Consider the following 25,713-nt stretch of genomic DNA (forward strand, 5'->3'; position numbering starts at 1 on the left):
TACATTGAGTGGAAAAAGCTGGGAGCAAACAAGCCCATTGTCCTTCGGACTGAGGTCATTTTTCGTAGTTGTTAGTGATGATGTCTGTATTGCATTTCTGTATTTCTTTCCCCTGTAATGTTTCGTTCAAGGTATGGTATATCTTACTGAAAGGCGTAATCATAATCATACAAGGTGGAGGAGTAAAAGGTAAGACTTGTAGTTATATCAGCCATATATAGTACTTAGATTTTAAAAAGGATGCTGCTCCTAAAATGCATATCCTCTGATATGCAAAATGCTTTGTCAACCATGGTCCTACGTATTGGAGAATGTTTTAACCTGAAATTATTTTCATTGAGTCTAATTTATAAATAATATTAACATATTTTGATTGTTCAGTTGCTTTTAAGTTTTGTAAATAATTTTGTTTTGGCTAGGATGTTCTGTTTCAGTGCACATGAGTTTGTGGAATAAACATGCATTTAACTCCCTGACATAACATGTACTGTACACAATTAAGGGCTGCGCCGACCACTGAATTTCGAGGAATTATTGAATTTTATTTAACAGTTTTCAACTGCTTTATGTCTAATTAAACATATCTTGAAGTGGTAATGCTAAGAAAAAAATTTTAGGTTGGTTTATTAACATTTTGTTCATCGCTTGTATAGCACTGTGAACCACAAATTTTAAAAAGACTTGTAAAACAGTCTGTATGAATTATTGTGGATAGGATCAAGTAAGTTATACACTGTTTTGGACTGTTGTGTGTTTAAATAAATGTATCTTGAAACATTATTGCTAAGAAACAAATGTTTAGATTGGTTCATGGACAGTGTAATGAACTTATGTTCTCAAATGTTTATGATTTTAGAAGTGGCAAGAGCAGGCTCTTTTTCATTTTTAAAGATCAGTACCACAAAGGTCAGGGGACAAGATCACCAACAGAGCAAAAACACAGAGAATAACACTCAGAGAGGATAACAAAAAATACTAAATCTTAATTATTTATTACAAAAAAATTAATTATAACCTAATGAAACCCCACAAAAAGAACTGGATAAGGGTATACAAAAACCTTCACCTAAAATAAACTCTTTCACATGATAGAATAGGAGACAGTAAGTAGGAGTAGGAAGGAAAACGTCCTATTCCTATAAAAAGCCCTGAAAACTTGAGCAGGATGGAATAAAAGTGGGAAGAGCCTTAATCCTAAATTTTACAAATAAACCTTAATAATTACATACATAATAAATCACTAAAAAACTGGCGATATTAATGTCAATGAACCCACACCCAGGGTGATAGCACGTTGAAACTGAATTACAGAAGTGGCAGCACCACACACATGGTCCCAGAGTCATAAGGAGACTGCAGCCGGAGGATACAGCACACTTGACATGCGTCAGCAACACCAAAACACAGTGACTAAGTTTATATCCTTACTGGCTATAAAAGCAGATACAGGCGTTAATCATGACTGGAGGCCGCAGGATGAAGGCAGGACCAGGGGAAAGGGATGTCCTCTTAAGGGCAACAGGCGAGTCCAGAGATGAGGGGACGTTGATAGAGGGGAGCACAAGTAGTGCCCTCCACAGCACACAGGAAGGGTGCCCAACCAGAGCACAGGAGATGCCTCTCGGTCAACACAAGGGTTGCAGCTGCAACGGCAACTTCACTTCAGTCAGGGAGGAACACCAGCAACATCCTCCATAATTCAGAGGAAAAGGGGGGGGCCTCAAATGCAGCAAGGCCTTCAGACTGTATAAACTCTCCAGAATATCTCCAGCGTGTTGATGCCCTGCAGGAATAAGGTCAGCGAAACCTCCACAATAAGGAGCCGAATACACACTGGCCTCATCCTCAGCCAATGGTCCCCACCAAACGTGAGGCAACGAACAGGAAACCACCAAACAAGCATTCAGCTGAAAAAAATACATGGAAAGAGAAAAAAAACTCATGAGCGAGGTAGCACTTAAATAATAACGACCTTCGGTGCGAGCGACAAAAAACCTTAACCAGCTTTTGTGTGGCATAAAAAGAAAATCAAATTGAAAATAACAGAAAGAAATTTACTTTAAAAGGCCATGAATAAAAATTAAGCAAACTATTACAACAGTTTTGTTTATCACTTGTATGGCACTGTGAACGACACATTTTAAAAGATGTAAAGTCTGTATGCATAATCCTGGATAGGATCAAGTTTGAGTTATACACTTTTTTGGACTTTTACATGTAATTAAACATTATTGTTTAAAAAAAATTTTAGATTTGTTCATGGACAATTTTGTTCATGGCTTGTACGGCATTTTGAACAACAAATTGTAAAAAAAGCCTGTAAAAGTAAGAAAAATTTATTCAAAATAATTGTCACCCACTAAAATATCCCATTCTCTCTAGTGGTAGCATCATAGAGAAAATGGGTTATGATATAGGGATAACTGGCTCCAGATATTCCTGATTGTTTCAAGATTCTTGAGTCCAAAAGTTGTTTCTTTTTGCTGTTTTCAGAGCAGCAAAAGAAACAACTTTCCTGAAAACTTATTTATTTATTTATTTATTTATTTTTATTTTTTATTTTATTTTTTATTTTTTATTTTTTATTTTTTTTTTTCAAAACTAAATGCTTAGGTCTCCAAGAAGACTGAAAAGAGACTTGTTTATTCAGTATTAGTTGTAGAATAGGTGGTCAAAATTTGAAGCAAATGCCTTCAATGGAAAGGTAGAGCCAAGCACTTACTTTATAATGGGGCCTTATGGTGTTGGCGTGGCCCTTAATGATAAAACTATAAAGAAACTATCAAGTGTTCTTATATCTTGAACTTCTCTTTTGTAGATCTGACTTTAGCGAATGGAACATCTGTCAGTGAAGTGAATCGAAGCAACATGTTAAAAATGTGCAAGGGTGTCATTCAAGTTCAGCTGAAAAACAATTATTGTCAGTGCATAGATGAGGCACTTTTTTTCTTTAATGCTGAACTTGTCAAGGTTAGTAAATGTATTTTCATAACTAAGATTGTACGAATGGGTAAATATCTAATTGAAAAAGAAATTATCACAAAACTTTTTACATATAGTATAGTCCTGTGTGTGTTAGACAGAGAAATGATGATCAGTGATAACTAACTGTCATGCTGATGTGCTCATGGATCAGGGACCTATTGGCAGGCTATCTGTCTCCCATATAATGTAGTCTGATCAGCTAGTTGACTGGAAATGGAAGAGTTGGAGGACAGGAACTTGAGTTATAAGTAATTGGTTTGCATGAATAGAACAAAATATATTTTTAAAAAGTATTGTTCTTACAAACCTTTTAATCAAAAATCACCTTACTCTGTGTGGAAGGTTAGGAAGGTGTCATTATGCTTCATTGCTCCTTTGAAGTAGGTTGTAATGCCCTGCATTCCAGAATTACTGCTGCTTTTCATGTTACTTTGATGTCAGTTTTTTCATTCAAATATTTTTTCATTCCTTTGCTTCACTTTGATAAGTTGTGCTTAGTACCAAGTGTATTTACCATGTTTTGCTTATCAGGTGGTGCCACCACTGTTACTGTGATTATTACCTTTCTCAGTTTTTAAGTAAGCTTAACATTCATGTGATTCCTCAACATTCATGTGATTCCTTCAGGTTAGTATATAATTTTTGCATTGGGTTAACATTGGTGTTTTGTGGAATAAGTTTTACCTTTTCCTTATTCCTTATCAGGCATTGTTTGTTTCACTATTTCTACCAGTTCTCAGTAATGGTTGCCTTCATTTTTTTAACTTTTGTTTCAGCCAGTCATTACTGCATATATTTTTCCTTGCCTAGCATTAAGATATTCTGTTTTGTTATTTTTATTGTGATTTTTATACTTTCCCTTCTTTGTGCTAGTGTTCATGCATGTATTTTACATTCATTTAATTTGAAGGCACTGCTATCCTAATTGAAGCGGAAGTTATATCCGGGATATTGTATGGACCAGGAATTGAAAATATGCATCCCTCAGGTCCACTAAATGAAGGCACTCCTTCCAAGTTGAGTTACTTGGATAATGGACAAGGTAATGCTAAAATTTGGAAGAAGATGAGAAGAGCCTCGTTGGTGAGATTGTAGAAGTTTTGTTTTACTGTGGATCTCTGCTTGCATTGTTATTTGGGTAGACCTTCAGGCCATGGTGAACTTCGTGTCTCGTGGGTGTTGGTAGCTCATCTCGTGAGGAAGTATGGTAATAGGATGTTAGATCAGACAGTGGAGGCTCTCCTTCATCTGCTCTCTAAGTGCAACAAAACTTGAACTGTTTCTTCTGGTTCCTGCATTCTTCACCCTCTTAAGGGAAAAATGTATGCAACAGGAACAGGTTGACACATGAGTAGAAGAGGTAGCAAAGTGATTCATGGTCCTTATGGACAAAGGTCCATCTAAAGTAAGAGGCTCCATGATCACCCTGCCATCCATCTGTGGTAACTGTCCCTGACAAAACTACTCTTGTATAATTATATACACTACACTGCTTACCAAGTCAAGGCTACATGAATTTATACTGTCATACTATGGATCATCTGTCTTTTTATGGTAGAACCTCTTTTTCTCTCATTGTGTTAATATTCATTTCTATGTATGTTGAATTTCAGAGGTATTGGTATAAGAACTTCGGTCCATATTGAACTATTTGTTTATTCTTAATACTGTGAATAACAAAAATGTTTGTAATTTTGTATAAACATTTGAAGTTTAAGATGTTGCAGTGACTGAACCTCTTATATGAAACTGAGTTGTTTACTTTTCCTGGTGAGACTTATTGGTGTGTTATTCATAGTTTTGATCTTATTAAGTGAGAAGTAGTGGCTACTTGTGTGTATTGTTACCTGGTATATTTGTTATTAGTGGCTAAACAAATTTGTGGTGTTCTGAGTTAATTTTACTATCACTGTATTGTATCTGTGGAATCACTAGCTGTTAGTGGTATGGCCTCTGTACTGGTCGAGGCCACATTCTTAGTGACCAAAGTTTTATTTATAGATTTTCAAATCATGGGTGGTGGCTTACCTAACATCCATGACTTTGTAGGGCCAATTTTTGCACAAAATTAAGCATAACAGGGAATTCAGCTAACAGATTGGTAAGGTTTGAGTAGAGATACAAAATAAAAAATGCCAAAATATTGTACAAAATATAAACAAACTCAAAGTATGAAATGGACACTGTAAATACTTGTTGCTGAATATAAAATATACAGCAGAACTCAAAATATAATGATTTTTAATGCAAAAATGAAGTAATTTTGAGTATAGATACAAGATAAAAAATGCCAAAATATAGTACAAAATATAAATGAACGCAAAGTATGAAATGGACACTGTAAATACTTGGTGCTGAATATAAAATGTAGAACTCAGAATATAATTATTTTTAATGCAAAAATGAAGTAATTTTGTAATATCAAAAATAACAAAATAACGCAATCAGGGATTAAGTAAAGCACAAGAATTTATTCTTAATGTTGACAGACTTTAAGTTGGTAGATAAATAAACAGGTACGGGAGATAAATAAACAGGTACAGACTTGAAGGAGAAAACAAACAAACTAGTTAAGAGCTTGTCACTAGTTAGAACACAAACACCAATCACCAAAAAAGAATAATAAATTGCTTTTGAAAACAGTTTAAAATGAAGGAAGAAGAAACTTAGAATAGTTTTGCTTTCCTGACTACTCCCCAAAAGGCAGAATAAACGTTTATCTGGGTAAGATCTTCTAGTCTGAAGATTAAATTGTTTATAAATGTATTACCCACATGTGAAAACAAAGGAGATGAAATTAATTGATGTGAAAAGTTTAATTATTAAATGGAACAGTGAATGGGTTATTAATTGAAGGGAGTTATTTAGAATCTTTACAAGCTTGTGAATATCTGTGAGCTGTGAACAGGTCTGCAGACATACAGGCAAGGCATTTAGACACTGGGTACCTATGGATCTTTAAGCTCATGCATAGTGCTGCCTGTTGCCGTTATCTTTCTTAATGTTATCTTGGATATCATTTAATACACAAAATGGACTGTTTTAAGTAATGGGTTGATGGTGAAACATTTTTTTAAGATGTTCAGAATTAGTGCTAAACTGTATATTTGAAATTAGGAAAATAAGCTAATATATACAGTATATATTGAAAAGATATGACAATCATAAAAAATTAAACTTTCATACGTAACATGATAGAAAATGTATAAAAATTAAATAGTTTACTTATAAACAGTTCTTAATTAGCTCCGCAGACATGAATAAGGAATACCCCTAATCACTTCTTTAGAATTCAGTAACCAGATGACGTTACAGCTTGATAGCTATGACCAGTTGCCTCCCCTTAATTAATAATATGGAATAAATAAGTATGAGCTTTTTGCATAGAAACTGTTTGTATATCTCTTTTATTTTCTAAAATGGAAAATTTGGTAACCAGATGAAGTTACAATTTGATAGCTATGACCAGTTGCCTCTCCTTAAGTAATAATATGGAATAAATAAGTATGAGCTTATTTGCATAGAAACTGAATGTATATCCTTTTTTTTATTTTCTTAAAAAATATCTATTTATTGGTAGTTCTAAAGCATTGTGGACAACCTTACTCTTTGAAAAGATGATCCTGCTATAGTAGCATATTAATATAGTACTACTTATTAAAGTCTGTGATTTCCCCTTGATGTTTTCATAACAATATTTTCTTATAAGTTGTAGGTCAAGTGTAGTATTATGCTAATTGTGTATAAATTTCATCAACAGTTGACTTATTTTTCAGCTTGACCCAAAACGTGAATGGTCCAAGTATTCCGTTCCAGAATTACATCAGTGTGGAGAGCTCTACAAGATGCTCTCTAGTTCAAGCCTTGAACTTCGTATTTTGGCTGCCAAGTCTATCCATTTGCTTTTTGTTCAGACAGAAGGTGTTTTTCTTGATTCAAAACATCAGGATGATGTATTTCAGTCTGTCTACCAGACTGTGCTGGAAGCTCGTACTGTTCATGTGAGTTTTTCATACTGAGCTTTTAATTCTTAGTTGTCGTTTAAGATGTACAGTAGTTGGTTTGTGATGCAGATAGAAAGAAAAATAGTCTCTCTTGTTTATTACTTTTTCCTAATGAACACCATATTCTTTGGAAGCTTGAATTTCAAGTCGATGGCCCCTGTGGGCTTGTTCATTATAAATAGGTTGAATAGGTTTCATCTACCGAATAATAATAATAACGATAATAATAATAATAATTAATAATGATGATGATGATGATAATAATAATAGTAATATAATAATAATAATAACAGTAACAACAATGAGACTAAAACAGTACCATTTCTGTATTGTTGGTGTAAACAGTCATCTGTATTACTGTTATTATAAAGTAGCTTACTGAAACACTGGAATAGCACTTTAAAGACCCTTGTAGGGCCTACCAGATGATCTTGTACAGGTGAAATACGATTTGCTATAAATTACAAGAAGATTTTAAACACATCTAGGGGACTGTTAGGGTAGATAACCCACAACCATTATTTAAGTAAGATTAAGGAAGGGCCCATGAGGAGTGTAGTCACCTCCCCTCTCTCATGTCAGGTAAGACCAGATTCTATTGGTAAAGTTCAGATAGTATAGTTAAGGACGTAGCAGTGTGCTTACTATTAGCATAAAATTTGTTATTCAGTGGAATTTTATCTACTTTTCATCTTTTTTTTTTTGTCACTCCTTTGATACTAAACTGTTAAGTCCTTTTAATAGACCCAAAATCAAGTACATAGCAAAATAAAATTTTTCTTATTTTATTTTTATTTTATTTTAGATTTGCAATGCCTTTTGTCCTTGGTTTACCAGTGGCATTTGGTGAATAATTCATTTCAGTATAACACTGAAGAAATATTGTATGTGTTTCCTTAGTGACCCAAGAACCACTTACTTTTATAGTAGGTTACATATCATCCAAGCAAGCATAAGAGCTGACTTGCAAGTACTGGATGTAGCAGATTTTGGTCATTTATGTTCAGGTGTGTAGTTTTTTTATTGGATGTTTTATGTGTTTTACTTTTCATAAAGTTGTGTTCTGATCAAACAATATGCTGGAAAAATGTTTGGCATGAATTTGTCAGTAATAACCAAACACCCTGGATGACGTGGTTTGTGTTCAGAAATCAGATATTTTATAGTTAGTCATCATAGTATCATATTGCTCTTCTGAAAATGTCAGTGACCAGTTTTTTATAACTAATACTTTTATATTCTAAAAACATTTAAATATCACTTACAGGGTTCTGTTCCTGATGATTTCCAGCCAGATGAAGGCTACACTAGAGTTGCAACATACCTTCTCACATTGGGTATCATTGCTGTGACTTCTGCCTACTTAGAAACTAAGAGCTTGTATGCTCTTTGTGTAGCTGTTGTGCAGAGTAACATTGAACCACTAGTTGTTTCTAAAGTCGTCAGAAGGTAAGATAATCATTTGTCATGGGCATGCAACAGTGCTTTAAAATTTTGTGTTTGAAATTCTTTTAGCACTTTAGTCTCCCACAGTCACCAATGTGCTTTGTAGGGGTTACTGCGCACAGATGTCTTGCATGGCACACTAGGCATTACTTATCATTCTCTGTTGCATCCTTCAGTGATTTTTGTCTGTTCAATTCATCCATTCTCTTTTTGGGCTTTTCCCCCCACTTCTTTAACTTCTGCAATGTTTAAAATTCAACCTCAGTTATATTTAGGCAGGTGGAAATCAAGAGATGTAGCTTAGTGATGTGTTGATCATGAGTTGTGAAGTTTTGAAGGTTCCCACGTGGTATTAAAATCTAAGTTATTTCTTTGAACCGATATGTAATGATTGTCTTGTATAATCACTATCATAAACTGAAATAAGGAAACACTTCATCACATAATGTTATTGTTTTTATGTTAAGTTTTCTATGTAGAGGGTTCAGAATGTAGTGAGGCCTTCATTGTTGTACTTCTGTTTTGTGTGCCTGCTACTTGAATTCCCATTGGGTCCAGGGCATCATCTATGCCCTTTTTCCACGATTTTTTTTAGCTTTTCAAGTAGTCTTTTTCTTGCTGTACCTTATTAAGTTCCTATTCTGACAAACCTTCTCATGTCCAGACCATCATAATCATAGAGAACTCAGTGTATCTTGCAGTTTCTTACACTTCATCTTATGGATCCTTCTTAAATTTCAATATGAATTTCCCTGTGCACTCCATGGGTGACTTACAACATTTTGTAGTCACACCTCTATAAAGTATCTACACTCTTTGTTAGTGTCCATGTTTCCATATATATTTTCTATGTCATATTTAAGCTACTCTTATTTACCATTCTGCAGCAGCAGTTTTATTCTCTTCACTGTAGTTCTTTTAGTCCTCATAAAGACATCCTCAGTGGCCATTACTTTCCAGGGTTTCTTGCTACTAGATCTCACATGTTAACTAAGTGTTTGACCCTTTCTAAAGTATACAGTGGCCTTACAGACATAAAAATCTCAGTTTTACTGTAACAACATGGTTTTTCTTTAAAAATTATTACTCGCCATTTCTTACAGAGCCATGGGACCATTGGCTAATCTCATCCTAGGAACTCTTTAGTGGGCCTTACAGGTCTCAGTCATTCAGTTCTAAGGTGTTCATTAGCTCAGTTTGTCACATTTGTGATTCTTGACTAATTGTAAATACAATAGTGGGGTTGTGGTGCAACAAATCTAATTTGTTTTTGAAGCAAAATTCAGTTCTCTGGTTTAACTAAATCAAAATAATGGGAAGCAAAACTGATTTTTTAAAATGGAGACTCATTCTTAAAATACAAAGTTCCTGCCCCCAATCCCACTAATTGCTTACAGCTAACGGCCCCAACTGCTTGGAAGTTTAAGCAGTCAAGTGATCTGGATCCAGGGATCCAAAGGTTAATGTACGTTGCTGTTCCCACTCTTCTTTTGTATGTTGAACAAAATACAGAGATGTCAGGGACATTCAAAGAGCCATATCTATGGTTAAACTTCTTTTTGATGATTTTCTTTTTTTGTTTATTATTTTTGCCCTTACTGTGGGACTATTTAAGGACCACGGTTTACCCATCTCACCAGCCTTTACATAAAAAATGTAACTAAACAATTATTACCATTATTAGGACCTGTTCTCCATCTTCATTTTCAATGTACACAATCACTTTGGATTTGCTTTTCACTGAAATAATTAATACTATACTTTAGTCATGAGCAAGAGTTTATGCAGCTACTCCTTTCAGTCGTATGAACACTCAATAGAGAAGGTGAACTGTCTTTTCTTTAAAGAAATCCTTATTATTAATACCTAATTATTACAGTATATGTAGGTAAATTTGATTGTTGATACTTAACATCATATAAAATTGTAACCAGATGAGTGAATGATGCTATGCAGTAAGAGACTAGAGGGACTACAGGCAAAGTAAAAAGAGTGGAAGTAGTGTGTCTTGCTGCCAAGAACCTCTTGTGGTGAGTGCAGTGTGCCATCTTAGGTGACACCTCCCTGCTGGAGTTGATCCATCTTAATCTAAAATTATGTTAATTTCAGATATTGGTAAGGATGTATTATAACCATGACAAGAATTACATGCAATCAAAAAATTTGTTGTGTAATGTTTAAATTTGTGATTTGTAGAGAACATGAAGAAATAATTTTTTGCTACTGTTATTTTAATTTATTGTAATTTTTTAGTTTTTCAGATTTTTTTAAGAATTAAGATTTTTCTTTTGTTTATTTTGTTTTCATTGTTATAAATTTTTATCAAGGTCTTTTTAGGCAATTGTGCTGGTAAGTGGTGAATAACAGACATAGATAGACAGTAAAGTTATATGTAGGTTTTCAGTGAGAGGTTTCTTTTAATATAATGGCAAAAATTGGATAGATGAATTAATTAGAATAAGTTCTTGTTATCGAGTATGAGATTGATTTTGTTCTTGATTTTTTGCAGGATAGCAGCATCAAGGAATATGTCAACGAAACAATACATTAGACAGCATCTTCCATACTTGGCTACACAGTGGTTACATGATCAAAAAGATTTTCAGATGTTCCCTTCATGTCTTTTGGAGACAACAAGTTTCAAGTCCCTGCTAGAAGAGAATTTAGACCTACTTTTACCTGTGTTGCTAGAGTTCAATATTCTACAGCCTTTGGAAGCTCTTTGCACTGATAGTGAAAAAACTATCAATGACCTCTTGATTGAGCATTTTCCAGTATTGATGGCCCATATTTTCCCTTACATTGCTGTTGAGACTTATTCTTTGGAAAATGTGATAGAAAATACGAAGGTAGGTTTTTGCAGACTAGTTCTGATTAAAGTCTAGTTAGTTACAGCTGTTGATTTGTATACATATTGAATTGCCTCTTGAATAATGGATGTTCTTTAAAGAATTATAGTTTAAACAAACAACAGTCATGCTATGTGATTAGACACTTTTAAGGCTTACCCTAAGGGTTTGTTCTTAAATATGGTGTTTGATGTTTATTAGAATTAAGTTTTAAATATTTGACATGTAGGCTGAGGAGAGACCAGAGGAGGCACTTTAAAAGTAAAGAAGACAATATAGTTTGGAGTCAGGGAACTGCATATAACGTTTACTACAGGTTGCAGTGTGCAACAGAAGGAACGCTAGTTGTTAATGAAAACCATGATGTTCTCTCTTTCTCTGATTCCACCAGATTTTCCTTCTGTAACAACTGTACTTTTTGTTATGATTGTGCTCTTCTTACCTGTTTGCTAAAGCTTGCGCATGGGGATTCGTAGGTGAACTAAGTCAGGTTTTATGATTCCGCACATAAGTGACATAAAAGGTGCTGACGTTATTGCTTTAGACATAACACAAGAGGTGCTGACGTTATTGCTTTAGACATAACACAAGAATGAATTAAATAGCCAATACACTCCCATACTGTCACACACATGCATCTGACATTGTTGAGCTTTTATTTGCTGTTAATCATTTAACTGTTTGTAAAAGATATCTTTACTCTTCATCTTCTGCCCAACTTTCTTCCTGACACATAAAGCATTCACAGCATGGTACTTTACAAATCATTCTTTGGGTTATCCCTCGTGTCGATAGTTGTTCAAGTTTTGGGCATCATGAATGGCCAACTCCTTGTTTCAATGAAGATTTAATGTGGTGGTTGAGGCATATGTTCCCCTTTTGAAAATGTTCTTCCATAACCTTGTGTTTGACTACTGCTGCTCCTTGACTATTGAGCCAAGAGGATGGGTTTATTTCACTTTGGGCATCCCCTGCAGCAGCTTCTCATGCCTCTATTTAAATTTGCTAAGCATAATTGTAATTTGTGATGCTGAAAGAGTAAGCTTGCCAGTGTTAAGAGGAAATCTTTCATTTCTGAATGCCTCTCCTACTGAAATCAACTTTTTGTCCTTTTCAGACGGAATCTGTAACATCTTCTGTAACTTCCAGCTTTCTGTTTTTGTTTTCTTCAAATAAACACTTTATATAGTTTAATCTCGTACAAAAAATGCCCCCACTCTTCAGTACTTACTCCTAATCCTTTTTCAGAATTTATTATACTCCTAATTCTTGCCCTTTCCCTGATGCCTCAAAACTTGATGCTTTCTGTTTTGAATATCTGGAGGGTGTTTGCTTTTACATAATAAATCTATCAGTAGAGTAATTGCAATTGTCAGTAGAAAAAAATCAAAGTAGTAGTACCGTATCTGAGACTTTTGCCCACCCATTGAACACAACTATTTAATGGCCACCCATTGTGACCCAATTCCCCATCCATAAGAAATGTAGGGCAGCATTATCTGTGAAACATTTTTTTAACCTCCTAATGTCAGCTAACAGCAGTGACAAACTTTGTTTATAGGTTTATTGCATTGTATGCAAGTCTTCAACATTTTCAATATATCAGACATAAGATTTTTTTACTTAAATGTAATCTTATAGATATAGTATTATTTTTATTTTATTTTATGAGAACAAACCCTGTGGGACACCCTGGTAGGTGGTGAGAACTTTAATTCTTGGCCTTGTTAATTTTGTATTGTTAACTGAGGGTTAGGCCTGTTCTTATTCCATTTCTTTTTTTCTGTTTGAAAGTATTGATTACAGTTTTTTAAAAAATGCATCGCGTTATGATGTACTTTCATTTTTGTGTTGATGCTATTAAAACTGTTAAAGTTGAATATTCAATTCCATATTCTGGTAATCTGGTATCATGTTAATATCATTATTATTGTTTATGATATTTAGCTATGCACATTTTGGGAAATGAAAGGTACAGTAGTACTACAATTTTTTTGTTTTTATTTTACAGATTAAGAATGCTAAGTGTCGCTATAAATTCCTAGAAAAGTCACTTGGAAAGCAGAATTTTAATGCTTTGGTTACAAGATATATTGGAGACATAACTCTAAATATTGTGAAATTAGTGCATGACCCAAGCATCTGTAAGGAGGGATTGGTTATTGCGCCCAATCCTCCGCATTTCCCTGCTATTGTGATAGAGCATACTTTGAAATTCATTGGAGACTTGTTTGAGGTAAGTTAAGCTAACTTTGTCCTTGCAAACCCATTCATCGTAAATAGCCTTACTTTGTGTGAAATAGACCCAGTCTTACAAACTTAATAAACCTCAAAAGAAGAAGAGTTCTAGAGTGCGTGCCCTGTCATTCCTGTGTGTGGCTCCTTCAAACTTGATCATGCTGATGTGGTCTTGCAGAATGGTCATCGAGACATACATGAAAGGAAAAAATTGTATCTTTCACTTATACAACTTACCCGGTAGTTACATATAGCTGTCGTCTTTGGCGCCACGGCAGTATTCAAATTCGCGCTAGCGCTATCGTCGTTACAAAGGTGATCCCTCTACCCCGCCCTCTATCGGGGTATCGGGAACCGTCCCAAGAACACTTCATTAGTTTTGCCGTGCGAACCGGTAATGGTTCTGCTGCTGGTAGTATTTCTCAACAATTCGAACTTCTAATTCCTTTTTTGGTGAAGTACTCGGTTTGTTGTTTTTGCTGGCGCTAGTTATTGCTTGAGAGTTATTATTAGTTGGACTATTATGTCTGATTCTGGTTCTAGTGGTATCGGTTTTGCAGCAAGGCTGCAAAACCAGGCTTGTTAAGTTTAGTCTAGATCCGCACACTTCGTGCTTTTCATGCAGGGGCAAAAATGTTCTGCTGATTTGACTTATAACGAGTGTGAACTTCTAACTTTGTCTGACTGGAGTGCTTTGGGGAAGTACATGAAGAAGCTAGAAAGAGATAGGATTAGGAAGGCCTCTTCTAGGTCTTGAGGTCAGGAGGTAGTCAAGAGGTTTTTGTAAATCCTATTATTCCTGCTCCCCTGTAGTTCCTGTAGTTTTACCTACCCCGGACACCGTTTCTCCCAATCCTGATACCGTGTCAGTCCTTAATGCGTTTATGTCTTCCATGCAGAAAATGGGGACAATTTGCAGTGGTTAGTAGACCGCAGTGATATCTGAGTGTTGTGCCTTGTGTAAGTGTTGTGGAGGAGGTAGCTTCTCGGCCCATTCACGCTCCCAGGTCTAGGCCCTGTCAGGCTCCCAGGTTCAGGGAGAAGGCATGCCGAAAGCCGAAAGGAGGTGAGTGGGACCTGCTCCCAGTAGTTGCCCCCTCAAGCAGTCCTGTTGCCGCTTCCCAGGCTGCTGGCCCTCACCACCTAAAAAGGTGAGGAGCGGAGAGTGTCGAGTGGATCCAGTTGGAGTTCCTCCCCGCCTAGAGGTTGGCGTTTTCGCGACTCTTCTAGACCTTTGAAGAGGTCTCGTCTGCTTTCTCCATTGAAGATTCCTAAGAAGAAGGCTCTTCTGGAGGATCCTTCCCCCTCCTGTAGCTTTTGGGCAGAACCGGAGAGGCTTTCTTCGTCGGACTCGTCTCATTCGTTATCGGCGGATCCTCCCTGTCAGACGATTACATCTGATAGGCCTGCTCCTTTGGCGCCAGCGACTCCTGTGACTCCTGTTCCTGTGGCGCCTGCTCCAGCATTCGATGGACCTCAACAGCTTGTGATTGACGGAATTAACGCCCGTTTGGACTCGATTTTACAACTTTTGTCTAAAAATCAAGTCTCTTCTTTGGCTCCTCCCCACGATGCCAGCGGCGCCCACCACATCGCCTCGTTCTATCGCTCGTAGCGCGCCGCGCTTGCGCCTCCGTTGGCGCCACCTTTGGCTGCTGTGCCGATTGCGCCTCCTTTGGCGCCTCCTGTGATACCAGCGGCGCCCGCCTCGGCGACTATGTCTGCCGCTCGGTAGCGCCGCCGCTTGCGCCTTCATTGACGCCTCCTGTCGTTGTGGTAACGACGGCTCCGCGCTTTGGCGCCACCACCGGTTGCTGTATCAACTGCGCCTCCTTTGGCGCCTCCGATGGCTCCTCAACAGGCTCAATCTCTTTCGGTGACACAGCAAGAATATGTCACTAGCCTTCCAGCCCCCGCTCAGTGTAACTCAAGTCTCAGTTCAAGGAGACTTGGATGAAGATGTTGTCCAGCTGGACTTATCCCCAATTTCTGACCTAACTCCTCTCGGGCTTAGAGGAGCAGTGTAAGGAGGAGAAGTCTCCGCGCTCTCTTCCTACAAGAAGCTCTTGAAGTTCTTTATTGAGAACTTCCCTGATTCGTTCTCGCCTGCGGCTCCTCCGTCTCCTGGGTCCCAGTACAAGAGGACAAGGCTTCTGTTTCTTCTTAGGACTTTACCAAACTTGTCCTGTCCGTCTCTCGCGAAGAAAGGCCTTAAGAAGATGGATGCTTGGCTGGCCGAGAAGAGGGAAATTGGAAAGAACGTCTTCTGTCTTCCCCCTCCTGGAAATCGTTCCTTCCAGAACCGGAGTTGGTATGAGACTGGGAAATGTTTTCCCTGGGTGTGGCTGCCTCCGCACAGGGGACTTCTCCAGTCTCTTGGATGCCAGTAGGAGGACCGCACTTAATTCTGCGAAAGGTCTTCTTTACGTCCTCCGAACTGGATCAAGTTTTCAAGAGCGTATTTGGACTCTTGAAATTGTGAGCTTCCTGGACTGGGCGATTGCGGCCTTAGCCAGGAAGATTAAGGATTTTAATCTTCCTTCCGAGCTCTTGGATGATGTGGTAGGAGTAGTGGATTGCATGGATAGGGGCATCTGCGACAGTGCAGTAGAACTGGCCTCTTTATTTACGACAGGGTTCTCAAAAAGAGGCAACTTTGGTGCTCCTTCCTAGCAAAGGTGTTTCTTCAAGCCAGAAGTCGGCTCTCTTGTTTTCTCCTTTAAACAAGGCTCATCTGTTTCGCAAGAGTTAGTTGCTGCAATTTCCCAGGCATTAGCCCAGAAGTCAACCCAGGATCTTCTGTCGCAGTCTGCCAAGAAAGCGAAGAGACCTGTGCTTTCTACCGCTTCTGTGCGCGGTGTTTCGTCCCCGCTTTCTCGTATGGACAGTATAAAGGAAGACCCTCTAAACGTGTTTTTGGCAGGGCCAGAGGAAAAGGCAAAGCCACGCCTAGAACCTCGACTGCCCCAGAGAAGAAATGAACCTTTTGTCCTCCATTCAGCTGTAGGAGCCAGACTGCAAAGGTTCTGGCAAGAGTGGCAACAGATCTCGGCAGACCCTTGGACGATCCAAGTTTTAAAAAGAAGGATATGCCATCCCCTTCCTTTCCAAACCTCCTTTAGTGGAGGCTCCAGTTTCTTTACAGGCGTGCTTCGCACAACTCCCGAAACTAGACGCCCTTCGCTCAGAAGTCCGAGCCATGCTGGAGAAGGAAGCGATAGAACAGCTTCATGCCCCTCTATCTCCAGGTTTCTACAATCGTCTGTTCCTGGTTACGAAAGCATCAGGGGATGGAGACCCGTCCTGGACGTGAGTCGTTGAATGTCTTCATTCAGAAGACAAAATTCTCCATGGAGACAACTCAGTCGGTCTTGGCGTCTTTACATCAGGGGATTGGATGGTTTCGATAGACCTCCAAGACGCTTATTTTCACGTCCCGATACATCCAGCTTCAGGAAGTTCCTGAGGTTCGTCTTCGAGGGACAGGTTTATCAGTTCCGTTCCCTCTGCTTGGTCTGTCGACAGCCCGCAAGTTTTCACAAGGATCCTGTTGTCAGTAGCCAGACATCTTCACCTGGAAGGAATTGAGTTTCCATGTACCTCGACGATTGGCTGCTCAAAGCTGCTTGAGGGAGAGCTGTTTGGAGGACCTATCAAAGACTCTTCAATTAACGAAGTCTCTAGGCCTCATTATCAACGAGAAGAAGTCTTGCCTTACTCCCAGTCAGCAGATTGTCTATTTGGGAGTGAGTCTGGACTCTCAGACTTTTCAGGCTTTTCTGTCCAACCAACGGATAGCCTCATGCCTGCAGAAGATAGACGACTTTCTGCAGAGGAAGATTTGTTCCGCGAACGAATGGATGAGCCTCGTGGGAACCTTAACTTCAGTGGAGAAGTTTGTAAAACTGGGGCGCTTAAACCTGAGACCACTGCAGTTTTACCTGCAAGAGAAGTGGCCCAGGAAACAGTTCCCGGACTCCTTCACATTCGCCATTTGGAAAAGATAAAGGAGTGCCTCCGTTGGTGGAGGTCAGAAGGAAGGCTGTCAAGGACTTCCTCTTCAGCTTCCGAACCCAGACCTAACTCTTTTTCCGACGCCTCGGACAAGGGCTGGGAGCGACTATGGGGACAAAAGAAGTTTCGGGCCAGTGGCAAGAGAAGAGAGAAACTGGCATATCAATCGAAAAGAACTAAAAGCGGTTCACTTAGCCCTGTTAGCCTTTCAAAAGAAGTGGAAGGCAAATGCGTCTTGGTCCAGGCGGACAACACGACCGCTCTGGCATACATTCGAAACAGGGGCACTCACTCGTGGTCCCTCTACGAGACCTCGAGGAGCTTCTAGTTTGGACGGAGGAGATCGGGACCAGACTAGTAACGAGATTCATTCAAGGGGAGAAAAATGTAGCAGCGGACCTTCTCAGCAGAAAGAACCAGGTCCTATCCAACGAGTGGACTTTACATCCCTAGTTTGCAAGGAGCTTTGGAAGATATGGGGACGCCCGCTCATAGATCTTTTTGCAACCGACAAAACGACTCGGCTGCCCCTTTACTGCTCTCCAGTTCCAGACAACAAAGCGGTTTCGTGGATGCAATGTTCATGGACTGGTCGGACCTGGACCTGTATGCCTTTCCCCATTCAAGATCCTGCGGCAGGTAATCTCGAAGTTCTCAAGCCATCGAAACGTAAGGATGACTCTGGTGGCTCCATTCTGGCCGTCCAGGAGTGGTTCCCGGACCTTCTAAACCTACTGTCAGACTTTCCGAGACTTCTGCCAGAGAGACCAGATTTACTTAGACAGCCGCCACTTTCAGAGGTTCCACCAAAACTTGTCCGCTCTTCATCTTGTCGCCTGCAGACTGTCAGGAGACTCATCAGAAAGAGAGGCTTTTCAAGAGAGGCTTGGAAGCTATCGCGAAGCCAAGAAGAGAATCCTCCGACAATGTTTACCAGGCGAAGTGGACACAGTTTAGGTCCTGGTGTCGAAGAGAAGGCGTGTCTTCTTCTTGACGTCTATAGCCCAGATGGCCGATTTTCTCTTGTTCCTCCACAGAGAGAAAAAGCTTGCTGTACCTACCATTAAAGGGTATAGAGCCATGTTAGCTTCGGTTTTTCGACATAGGGTCTTGAAGTGTCTTTGAGTCAAGACCTTTCAGATCTGATTAGATCATTTAATACGTCAAAGAGAGACCAGAAGAGACCAGTGGCGTGGAATCTTGACGTAGTGCTGAGATGGTTACGGTCTCAGTCCTTTGAACCGATGGCGAATATCTCCTTGAAGGATCTCACGAAAAAGACTCTTTTTTTGGTAGCTCTGGCTACGGCCAGGAGAGTAAGTGAGCTACATGCGATTGACAAGAGAGTAGGCTTTGCTAAGGGAAGGCAGTATGTATGTCTACTCTTGGTTTCTTAGCCAAGAACGAAGACCCGTCTAGACCTTGGCCAAGAGAGTTTGAAATTAAGGACCTTTCCCAATTGGTCGGTCCCGAAGAACCCGAAAAGGTACCTCTGCCCTGTGAGAGCTCTCAAGTTCCACGTTCAGAGAACGAAGAAGCTCAGAGGTCCCAATGACCACCTCTGGTGCTCGGTTAGAGATCCTTGAGGCCTCTCTCTAAGAATGCCCTTTCTTTCTTTTTGAAGCCTGATAAAAGAAGCTCATGAGCAGTGTGCTGACTCGGAGATGAGTATTCTTAAGGTAAAAATTGACGAGATTAGAGCGGTTTCGACTTCTGTAGCCTTTAGCAGAAACTTATCTGTGAAGGACTTGGTTAAGTCCACCTTTTGGAGATGCAAGTCAGTGTTTGCATCGCATTATTTAGTGGACGTGCAAACTGTTTTCGAGAAAGAGTGCAGTGCGCTGGGGCCCTTTATTGCGACTGCTGACGGTGTTGTTGGGGAGGGTGAAAAGGAGTCCGCTCCTTAACTAACATTTTCACCTTGGTGTTGGGGTTGTTGTTTTTGAAGGTTGCCTGGAGATACATGATGTGTTAGTATCTTCCAGTTTTTAATCTTTGGTATTGGTTTTATGGTAATGTTAGGTGATCCCTCGTTTTTTGTTGTTCGTTGTACTGCGCCTGATCAAGGGCATCAGACTTGTCGTGCGCGCAGCCATGTTCTCTCGGCAGGTACTGTTTTTATTGTGTCCGACACACGGATCCCTTTATATCCTCTCGGCACAATATAAAGGCCAGCAGACTACAGAGGCAGTAACCACTGAGTCAGCTACCTTTAAAAGGTAAGGAACCTATGTCTAACTTGTTGCAAGTAGATAATTCCAAGAATTTTATTAGCTGCCAGGGCCCCACCTCCTCAAGGTGCCAATCAGCTATATGTAACTGCGGGTAAGTTGTATAAGTGAAAATGAAATTTTTATGATAAAATAACGTTTCACTTATACTTACCCGGTAGTTACATAATCATAACCCTCCCTCCTCCTCACCTGGGCAGTTGGGCAAAAACTTATGAAGTGTTCTTGGGACGGTTCCCGATCCCGATAGAGGGCGGGGTAGAGGGTTCACCTTTAATAACGATGTTGGCTAGCGCGAAATTTGAATACTGCCGTGACGTCAAAGACGACAGCTATATGTAACTACCGGGTAAGTATAAGTGAAACGTTATTTTATCATAAAATTTCATTTTTCATCCTCAAGAACCACAGAATCAGTCTCCTTTTACTTCTTTACATAAATGCCAGTTAGTATTACCCATAGAGAAAATTTGCCAGATAGTACTAACCATGAGAGAGAAGTTAGCAGATAGTACTTTTAGCTAATTAAGTTAGCAGATAGTACTTTTAGCTAATTTTTAATGTAAATGACATGTGGATGGTGATAGTCAATTTTTTTATTAATTTAAAACAAAATCTGTAATGGTAGATGGAAGCAGAAGTGGAAATAAAAAGGTTAGGGTTAGGGTTAAGGGAAAGGCTGACTCCCATGGTTTGTTTAATGCTTCTTAGTAGGAGGATACATGGTGTAAACAACTTATTCCTAGTGGATTCCTTCCATAATTGTTAGAAGTGGTTCCTAAACTGGTACTGATACTGGTTCCCTGTAATACAAAAGTTCATTTAGGACAGCATCTTGTGCCAAACAGCATGCAGTCCTTAGCCAAGGCTATACTGTACTCATGCCTAACTTTACTGTTGCATTACACAGTTAGCCTGGCTCTACATGCATCACAGGTGGAATTTAACTCGAGAATTGACATATTCGTAAAGTTTTGGAAGAACATCACACATCATAGCATACGGTTGGTGGCACCGCAACCACTCGCAAGCTCACCATGGTGCAACTTACGTAACATTACCATAACAGCTCTTGGCAATTGGCTGTTACATCAAGGCAAAAATACAAAAGAACATTATCAAGTGTTATGAACATTATAAACTACGATAAGTGCATACCTTTTACAAGGGAGAAATATGGTATTTCAAATGAGATGAAAATAAGGGGAGTTACATTTCTTTCCCCTCTCAAGTCATCGTACACGTCTTGAACAGTGCAATTTGAGCTTACACAACTACGCACTTATGTATGCACACTTGATCGTAGACTTTCAGTTTCGAGTGATTCGCTTAGCATCTTGATAAGATGAAAACCAATTCGTTTTTCCAGTCCACCAATTATTAAGGGTATTGTCATTAATTTTAATGAAGGATTTCCATCATTACATTTGAACTACCCCTTAGCCTAACTCCTAATATGGTTTCATCAACATGAATGTATTTTTATACAGTAACTTTCTTATCATTCTTTACAATAATGTATAATTCATTTGTTTTACCTTTTTACATTGTTGTGTTCCCTTACCAAGAATTATACTTACCAAGCATTGCATCATTCATATTGTGCCATAGACTAGACTCTTAGTATATTGCTTATAAGAAATTTATTAAACAGTTATCATTAATCTTCTGTTTTCTTGTGATCAATTTCCCATTTAGCCTTGTAATAACACAAAAACTTTGTGTTTGTAACTTATCCTGTGTTTACATCTACAGTACATGTGGCATTTTGTCATTTATGACATCATACGAAAAGGTCCACTGTTTAGCTTTTTTTGTTTTAAGTTTTAACCTAGTGTGATACTTATCTACTTACAGTACACAGAAAGCCCTTTGTTGGCCGAGTTGGTTGAGCTTCAGACCGTCATTCGATGGGCAGGAGTTCGATTCCCGCCGCCGGCTGATGAAGAGTTAGAGGAATTTATTTCTGGTGATAGAAATTCATTTCTCGCTATAATGTGGTTCGGATTCCACAATAAGCTGTAGGTCCCGTTGCTAAGTAACCAATTGGTTCTTAGCCACGTAAAAAATAAGTGTAATCCTTCGGGCCAGCCCTAGGAGAGCTGTTAATCAGCTCAGTGGTCTGGTAAAACTAAGCTATACTTACTTAATTTACAGTACACAGAAGAATATTTTATCAGTCTTGTATTTCATTTCACGAATTAATTTTCCAATTCATCTCAGTGTTTTGTAACTTGCCGTATGTTTACAGACAAGTTTCATATGCTTCGACGGTAAGCCAGTGATAACTGCACCCAGAATAAAGTAATTTTAACCTTATTTCAGTTGACTCTGATGAATATCACCATAGTAATTAAGTACAGTATTTGAAAGTACTTCAACCATAACTTGTCTTTAGTTTTATCTCAACCTATTTCACTTTTGTCATAGTGTTACAAAGCATTTTTAAGATGTTTGTGTATCACGTGTGGGGCACGTTTGGTGGTTTACGTTTTCACATTTACTTGGAAATTTTCTAAGTTTATTCTAAGAATGGTTATCAACTCATAGTTTTTGCATCCTAAATGTTATAATGTTTTATCCTTTTTCATTAATTCTTTTGCACTCACTGCCTCTCCTGTTATGCTAACATTATGCAAACTGGATCCTATTTTGAACCTTTTCGAACCATCCACTACTTGCAATGAATTCTCGTTTATATTCATCACCTGCATGTTCCATAAGGGTTTGAAACAGACTTCTAGCCTTTGCCTGGATGGTAATAAGGCATATTAGTGTTCCTTTTTTTAATCTGGTCTTCTGTCCACACCATCAGTAACTGTTCCATTTCATGTATTGGCCCTTGCTTTTGCTTTGTAATTACAGTAGAGTTCCTTGAAGAAAAACATTTTAACATCTTCACATATGCATTCTTGACCCTGAAGCATTGTCAGCACTGTTGGATGAGGAAGTTCTAGGTCATGTGTTATTGTGCTTATTCTTTTTCCTCCTTTATACTGATTAATCACATTCAGTTGTAATTCCAACTTGATAGCCTTTCTTGCCTTTATGGCTGGCTGAAGTGTTGACAATGAAATTGTCCCTTCTGTCAACATACTGCAGCTTAATAAAAACTTTTTTAACAGTAAATGAAGTGCAAATGGCAGCTGCTGTTCTCAGGACAGATGATAGCATGAGACAGTGTTTTGAGAGAGAGGAATGAAAGTGTTACGTGTGAGAGTCTTGGTTGATCATGTATTATTCAATTTACGTAAATTTTACGGCCCTGCAAACCAAGATTACACGTAACCTGTCACTTGAAGCCAAAAGTTAACCTCAAAGACAGACGTTAATTAGCCAAAGGTCGCCAGTTAAGGGTTATTAACCTTAACAAAAGAATATTTGAGATGAATTTGATTTTAAACGCAACGGTTCCTCCAAACATTCGGACGCGAGGCAATCAAAGCATCGAGATTTAACCTGATTTTGCTTACCCTAAATCCTAGGTATTTTACTGGAATAATGGGGTTGAAGCTAACAATAAAATAATTAGGCTTAATCTAGACTTTGTAAACACATATACCTAAGTGGTGGCTGAAGGAAGAAAACAAAGAAAAAAAATGTGAAATACAGAAAAGAACTAGTCAATCGAAAGCTTCAACAAGAATCGGACTTACCGTGAACGTCGAGTCGCTGCGCAAACGAGGAACCTCAGGAGTCGTATTCTGGCAGTCTTCCCAATTCACTAATTAAGATAGACGAGGAGAGAAAGTAATAAAGAATATCGTTCAACACGCACGCAGCGTCACCCTGGTTCCGTGACCGCTGGGATCTCTCTCACTGTCTGACCCGACCGCCGTTCTTCCAGAGGAGGACTTATACCGCCCGGGCAATCCGACCTTGACAAAGGCATCGTCGAATGCATAGAATAAAGCTTAAGGGCCACCATAACTAGGGGTCATTGAGCGTAAACCTCTCTGAGGCTTAGGTCCCTAATGCCCTAACATATTTTGTTTACAAACTTTCCAGCCTATGGGGTTAAATGCCTAAATGCTACCTATCGTGGGACAAAGCAATTTCCCTGTCTCAGTCAGGCTGATATTTCTATCCCTAAATGTTCGAGGGGCGAACAGCGTAAATATTTATAAAAGCTCCCCCTTTAAGAGGGCCTTCACTCCCTTTTCGGGCGTGAAGGTCTATACTAAACAAGCTGTTCGCCTCTCGTAGGTTACTCTCCTTCCCCTGAGCAGATTAGTCCTGGTTAGCCTACCTAGCTACAGAACTACCTAACCCTAGATAGGATATGAGCTATAATCACTACTTTACCTAATTCTAATAGTACTGGAAGGTGCTCACGGTTATTATAGGCTACCTCCTACAATCATGATGTGTTTTAGACCTAGCCTAGTGGTACGTTCTATGATATTCCCTAGCCTAACCTATCCTAACCCGAACCGTAGCACCAACATAAGAGTTAACATTCTAACTAAATTACAACATGGTTTATGTTTAATACAATTAAAATTTACTAGTTAATTCATGAGGGTTGCCTCATATGATAAATGGGTGCCTCACTGAGGTCTTAGGCCATGCGTGTCACAAGCATCGTGGGCTCGTTTCACAATAGTTAAGATTACTGAAATTAGTTAGGCTACTTACATGATTACTGCGGCTCGGTGGTAAGTGGAAAGAACAAGGTTACTAAATTGATGTACCGTGACTTTAAGGTGGCCTAGGCTAGGTACAAATAAAAGGAAGAGATCACACTGGCTACCTTCTCTGGGCAAGGGGCCAGGATCACTCTTAGATGTTAGGGCACTGTGCCGAAAGGGCACTAGTGCCAGGATGAGCGTATAGCTCGGCAACTACTGGGCTCTCTTCGCCCCTTCTTCTTCTTCTTCGGTTTCCTCCAAGGCCTATCAGTAGCTGGCCTAGCAGGTGATGAGCACCGACTGGGACAGGCCAGAAGGGCACCGCGGGCGCGAAGTCAGGGGCAACTGCAAAAAGCTGCGGGAGGATTCCTACTCCGGCTGCTGCGACAACCGGAGCGAGAGCGATCTCGACTTCTGCGTCCGAGGATGCCAGTTCCTGGTCTTCCAAGGAAGGGGTACCATTTTCGATCCTCCAGGGTTCATCCCCTGGAGTCAAATTTTGCGAAAGAAGAAGGTTCGGGTGCTGGAGGCTCTCCAGTCGCAATGATCAACTGCATGGGAATCCTAAATCTCCCGGAGGAGGATTCGCCTCATGATTTAGACCCGGCATAGGGGCCTTTTCCATTGGTAGCTCAACGTCCGTGGCGGACGGAGTCTGGTACTGCTCAGTGCTCGCAAGTGGCACTGGCAGCAGTTGAGGTCAGGCATGCCTGATGAGTGGTCCGGAGGTGCAATACCTCGGACGACTTGGGTTTGGCTGCGGCAGAGATTCCTGCCCCAGCAGGAGATCGTAGCCTCTCCTAGAGTTTTGTTCGGGGGCGTCCGCTGGGCGTTGCTTGCTTGGGCAGCCCTCCCAATTTGTGGAGTGGTCTGCCCGCTTGCACGTCCTGCAGCAATACTGCTCCTCCTGAATCTCTCTTCGCGGAGGGGGAGGACCTCTTGGTGGGCCAGCCCTTCGCGATTGGAGAGGGCTAGGCCTGAAATAGGTTGGGTTGTGCCCCTTCCGCGGACCACTTTGGTGGGTGGAAGGTGGAGGTTTGTCATGGTTGAGAGTTTTACATGTGGCCTCTGTGGAGGAGGTAACGCGGCTGCGAAGTGGCGTTGGTAACGGGCTTCCGCAGAGAAGATCCCGACCAACAAGAAGACCACCCGGGCCGAATTCCACCTACCACGCCAAAGGCGGTGGGGTATCGTGCCCCAAGGTGTCATAACCTGGAGTTGGACAGTAGGAACGGTGATGGTGTGGCCCTCTATCCACTTCATTTCCCACAAGCGTTTCTTCGTCAACCATGGCACTGGCTGGCACTTGGGCCCT

General features: G+C 39.7%; 1 protein-coding gene across 5 annotated transcripts in view; it reads left to right on the forward strand.

Annotated features, from left to right (window-relative positions):
- The window catches only part of tefu (Serine/threonine-protein kinase tefu), a 154,391-nt gene that overhangs the window by 38,338 nt on the left and 90,340 nt on the right, over nt 1–25,713 (forward strand). For all 5 annotated transcript variants that reach the window (XM_067118592.1, XM_067118621.1, XM_067118596.1 and 2 more), the window contains exons 23-27: nt 2,819–2,970; nt 6,762–6,986; nt 8,257–8,438; nt 10,945–11,284; nt 13,296–13,520. In XM_067118592.1, the coding sequence (XP_066974693.1) occupies nt 2,819–2,970; nt 6,762–6,986; nt 8,257–8,438; nt 10,945–11,284; nt 13,296–13,520 (1,124 nt within the window). The remainder of the gene's footprint in view (nt 1–2,818; nt 2,971–6,761; nt 6,987–8,256; nt 8,439–10,944; nt 11,285–13,295; nt 13,521–25,713) is intronic.

This window comes from Macrobrachium rosenbergii, chromosome 2 (assembly GCF_040412425.1).
Source record: "Macrobrachium rosenbergii isolate ZJJX-2024 chromosome 2, ASM4041242v1, whole genome shotgun sequence".
NCBI lineage: Eukaryota > Metazoa > Arthropoda > Malacostraca > Decapoda > Palaemonidae > Macrobrachium > Macrobrachium rosenbergii.